The sequence below is a fragment of the Antrostomus carolinensis genome, unplaced genomic scaffold, assembly GCF_000700745.2.
Source record: "Antrostomus carolinensis isolate BGI_N321 unplaced genomic scaffold, ASM70074v2 scaffold20897, whole genome shotgun sequence".
NCBI classification, from domain to species: domain Eukaryota; kingdom Metazoa; phylum Chordata; class Aves; order Caprimulgiformes; family Caprimulgidae; genus Antrostomus; species Antrostomus carolinensis.
The window spans coordinates 1-4,219 of record NW_010329749.1 but is presented as its reverse complement, the minus strand read 5'-3'; the positions used below and the strand labels follow the sequence as shown (position 1 = coordinate 4,219).

At 43.3% G+C, this 4,219-nt stretch overlaps 1 protein-coding gene across 1 annotated transcript in view; it reads right to left on the bottom strand.

Moving 5' to 3' along the window:
• Positions 1–3,547, bottom strand: part of UBAP1 (ubiquitin associated protein 1) — a gene marked incomplete at its 5' end in the record, with an annotated part of 10,157 nt that extends 6,610 nt beyond the window's left edge. Inside the window, 2 exons of the mRNA XM_029086132.1 lie at positions 676–723; positions 2,618–3,547. Coding sequence (XP_028941965.1) covers positions 676–723; positions 2,618–3,547 — 978 coding nt within the window. The remainder of the gene's footprint in view (positions 1–675; positions 724–2,617) is intronic.
• Between the last annotated feature and the right edge of the window lie 672 nt (positions 3,548–4,219).

Sequence of the window (4,219 nt, the reverse complement as noted above, 5' to 3'; positions counted from 1 at the left end):
CAGACGTGCAGTGCTTTCAGGATGTGCTGGCACACTGTGCCTGCTTTCAGGGACTTCACAGAGAGGCCGGGCGCGCTGCCCGCAGCTGTGCCCGCACACAGCACACTGCCGCAGCACTATCATCTGCGTGGGCCACCAGGAGCACCACAAAACGTAAATAAAATGTACCTCACTAGTCAGGTCTCCGACCAGCTTTGTTTATTTCCAACCTGTTGCCTTCTCTAGTCATTCCTCCCTCTGCCAACGCTGTGAAAAACAAACCAGTGAGCTTCAAAAAAGCTCAGAGGAGAGGGGACCACCAAGGACAGAAATCAGTGCAGCCTCTGAGAAAACACAAGTTTATTACCATCCAAAAACCCTAGATCCAATTCACTGGGAAAGCATAAACTCTGGTGGTAACTCCCAAATCCAAAGTTACAGGACTAAGTCCTCTGCAGAAATAAACAAACAAACAAACAAACAAATAAATAAATAAAATCACTATGGAATACACTGTGACATCCAATTGTCCTGAGGCTTTCTAAAAAGGACAGGCTTATTCTAGTGTAACCTTTGAGAAAAAGGGACACATGATTCCCCTGCTCTCAGCCACAGGGATGACTGTAACTTCATTCTATCATTTTCACACTCTGAGGATTTTTGTTACAATTACTTCAACGGTTCTGTTGTATTTACTTCACATTCTTGCAGCTTAGCTGTCATTTTCCAGCCACTGGGACCATACTGTGGAAACATGAAACAAGCATAGTCTGAACTCTTGGAATTTAAACAGAAAGAACGAGTTCTGCCAGCATACCCACTTCTTGGTTTGCTACTTTCAAAGCAGAAATAGTTTCAAATGAAAATCTTTATTACTACTCCTTGTAAGTCTATTCTGTTTGTTTGTTTATCAGTTTGTATCTTCCCTTACAGCATTCTTGAGAATACTGAGAGTTCTTGAGAATAAACATCTTCCCTCTTGGCCTTTAATAATGCAACACAGAGATCTGAATAGTTACAGTGAAAATTTGGCCATCCGAATGCCCACCCATGTCGTTGTAAGTGATCATTCATGTTAATTCCTAGGGATCACAGAATCACAGAATGGTTTGGGTTGGAAGGGACCTTAAAGCTCATCCAGTTCCAACCCCCCTGCCATCATCAGGGACACCTTCCACTAGACCAGGTTGCTCAAAGCCTCATCCAGCCTGGCCTTGAACACTTCCAGGGAGGAGCAGCCACAGCTTCTCTGGGCAACCTGTGCCAGTGTCTGACCACCCTCACAGTGAAGAACATGTCATATTTGGAGGTTTCACCTCTGAGGTAACATACAGTCCTACAACTGCCTCTCAAACCTGTGACCCGTAGCAGTGAGCAGCTGCTCAGTGCATTGCTGCTTCTGACCAAGTTTACTGTATTAAACTTCTTCCAGTGATCAGTAAACAGCTGTTCTGTTGTGCTCTGACAAAGACAGCAGTTGCCAGAATAGTCTTTTACAATTAATAATGCATATACCTAAGCCTGAGATGAGGTGGAAGAACAGTAGCAGAGAAGCAGTGTCACTTGTTTCAGAGCACATGGTGTCACAAGAAAACCTACAGTACATGAGTAAGGCCACAGAACTACTGCTTATATTGGACAGAAGAAACCTGATTATTGTAGAGACAGCTAGAGGGTTTGACTATACAGCTTTCACTGGGTTCCACGAGTATCACTGTCCAAATCCTAGGTTCTTTGGGAAAAAAAAGCTCACAAACTTACTCAAATCTCTGCTCTTATTCACAAAGAGACAAAGGCAACAGCTGGTATAAAGTTAAGTGTCCCCAAAGGAATTTTAGAACTTGCTACAAGTTTGAGGAAACGAAGCATCAAACTCTCATCTCATCATACAGCAAACATCTGTAACATCAGTAATTGGAGATGATCTTCAAGGTTTTGGTATCCACCAAGCAACCCTTCCACCTTCCTTCACAAGGAAGAGGGTAAATGCTGGATTTCAGACCACCATCATTTTCTTCCTTTCAAAGATTAGATTTTTAGAAGGATCTCAGGAAGAAAATTTAAAACAAAACAAAACAACCACATTTATTTCACTGCAGGTCAACTGAAGCGCTTTTATCTTTCCCGAATGACACAGCAAATCTCAGTTTTTGAATCTATTATTGCTTCTATTCCTCGAAAAGCCTGCATTTCCCATTATTACCAGCACACAAATAAACAAGCCGAGGAACAAATCTAGAAGGTATTTGCCTCAAAACCCAACAGCACTTCAGAATCTGATATATCTCAGCTGAGTAAGACAGAATGCAGGACCATACAAGGAAGATATCTTATAGACTTAGCTAAAAGGTGTGCAACTACACACAACAAGAGATGAAAATGCCGTAAGAAAAATCACCAGAATTGGTCTAAAATATCAGATTTTGAGGAAACTTGCAGAGTAATAATCTGAGGTTCAGAACTGCCAGCATGAAGACCTGTTGGACTGGTCAATTTGCTGTGTAAATTAAGAGCATCTACGTAACACTCCCACTAAATGAAACTAAAACCACAGGACATTTTAGAAGCAACATTTGCCTCTTCACCTCCACATCTCCCCAGCAACCCCAGTTCTGATCTAATTCTAGGGCATGTTTACCATGGTGGCTGTGCTGTGAGATGATTCTTCTTCTGTACAAACTGTCGACACAGCCAGAGAAGGCAGCCTGGATGAAGAGGATGATGTTGATGTCTCCATGCCACTGTCCTCATTCAGAGCAGAAGGACCAACCATATGATGTCCGTTCAGTTCACTAGCTTTACTCTGAGCACAGGCCTGCAAAGAGCTGAGCAAAGTGCCATTGCGGAGGCAGGTAGTGCTGTGGAAAGTGCTCGTGAGCTTTGATGATTTCTGATCACTCTCATCGGAGTCAAGTTTAGGAAAGGACAGGGATTTGATATTGCTCACTGAAGTGATGGGGGACAGGGACACTTTGGAAGACAAGGACATCTTTTCACAGTTTCCTAACTGTGGTAAAGTGATAAAGCCATTGGGTTTGTGAAGGGGCTTGAAGTCCAACGTGGCCCTTTCTATGGATGCCAGAACTTCCTCATCTTGCAACACAGACTCAGACCCTCCTTTGGGCAAAGTATTATCTAACAGCTGGGCGACGATTGGCCCAGTAGTACCAACATGAATTTCAAGAATATTTTTTAATTCCTCCTTATCATCAATAGTTTTTAATTCCAGTTTGTCAAATGGGTCTTCTTCACATTCAAAATCAGCTGGGTTGAAGTCTGCTTTTGGATGAGGTGGACTGAGAACTTTCTGCTTCACAGCGCTGCTGTTGGCTGGCGTGGGAGTAAGAATATTATTGTGCTGCAGGCTGGCGAGGACGGGGTTAATAGGAGGAGGCATGGCCTCAGGACAAGGTCCCTCCGAGAACCCCATTTTGTTGCTGTCCTCTGGAGCTGCTTTTGAGTTCGCTAATCCTTCTTCTGCCTTGCGTTCAGCTTCTCTCTGGGCAGCTTGAATTGTTTTGATATCTTCAGCCCACTTGATTGTTTTCGTTTCCAGGGAGAAGTCATACTGGCCAGGGGTGGAGGCAAAAGGAGAGGAGAAAGAAAAGATAAATTATAAAGATCATAGCTGCGACTTCTAACAACAACGTAAGTAACACAGAATAAGAGCTACATGAATTACCATGGACATGAATCATTTTTCCCCCCCCAACATCTCTTGTAACCTACAGATGGCAAAGACAGAAGACACCACAAGTAGTTCATTTTGCTTCTAGCAGCAAAACCTGGCTATAGTCTGGGTAAGAATACCAGATTTTGCCTCCTTCCCACATTTAAGTTTTTTAGAGCTACTGATCATCCCCGAGATCAGTTTCACAGCCCTCCCACCCCCAGACAACAGAGGTAGCAAGGGAAAGTCTAATATGTTACTAGACGGACAAAGGTACCCAGATCTGGCAGCACTGAACTACCCCCGGTTCACAAGTTGTACAACTCACTCCAGACTATGACAGTGTATTTTTGCATCTAAAGTCCAATAGGGTATTACTCAGTTCCCCCTAAAAGATTCCTAAGGAACTTGATATTAGAGCTTTACACCTACTGGTTTATAGAATCATAGAATCATTAAGGTTGGAAAAGACCTCTCAGATCAAGTCCAACTGTCAAACCAACGCCACCATGCCAACTAACCCATGTCCTGAAGTGCCACATGTCTACATGGTTTTTGAACACCTCCAGG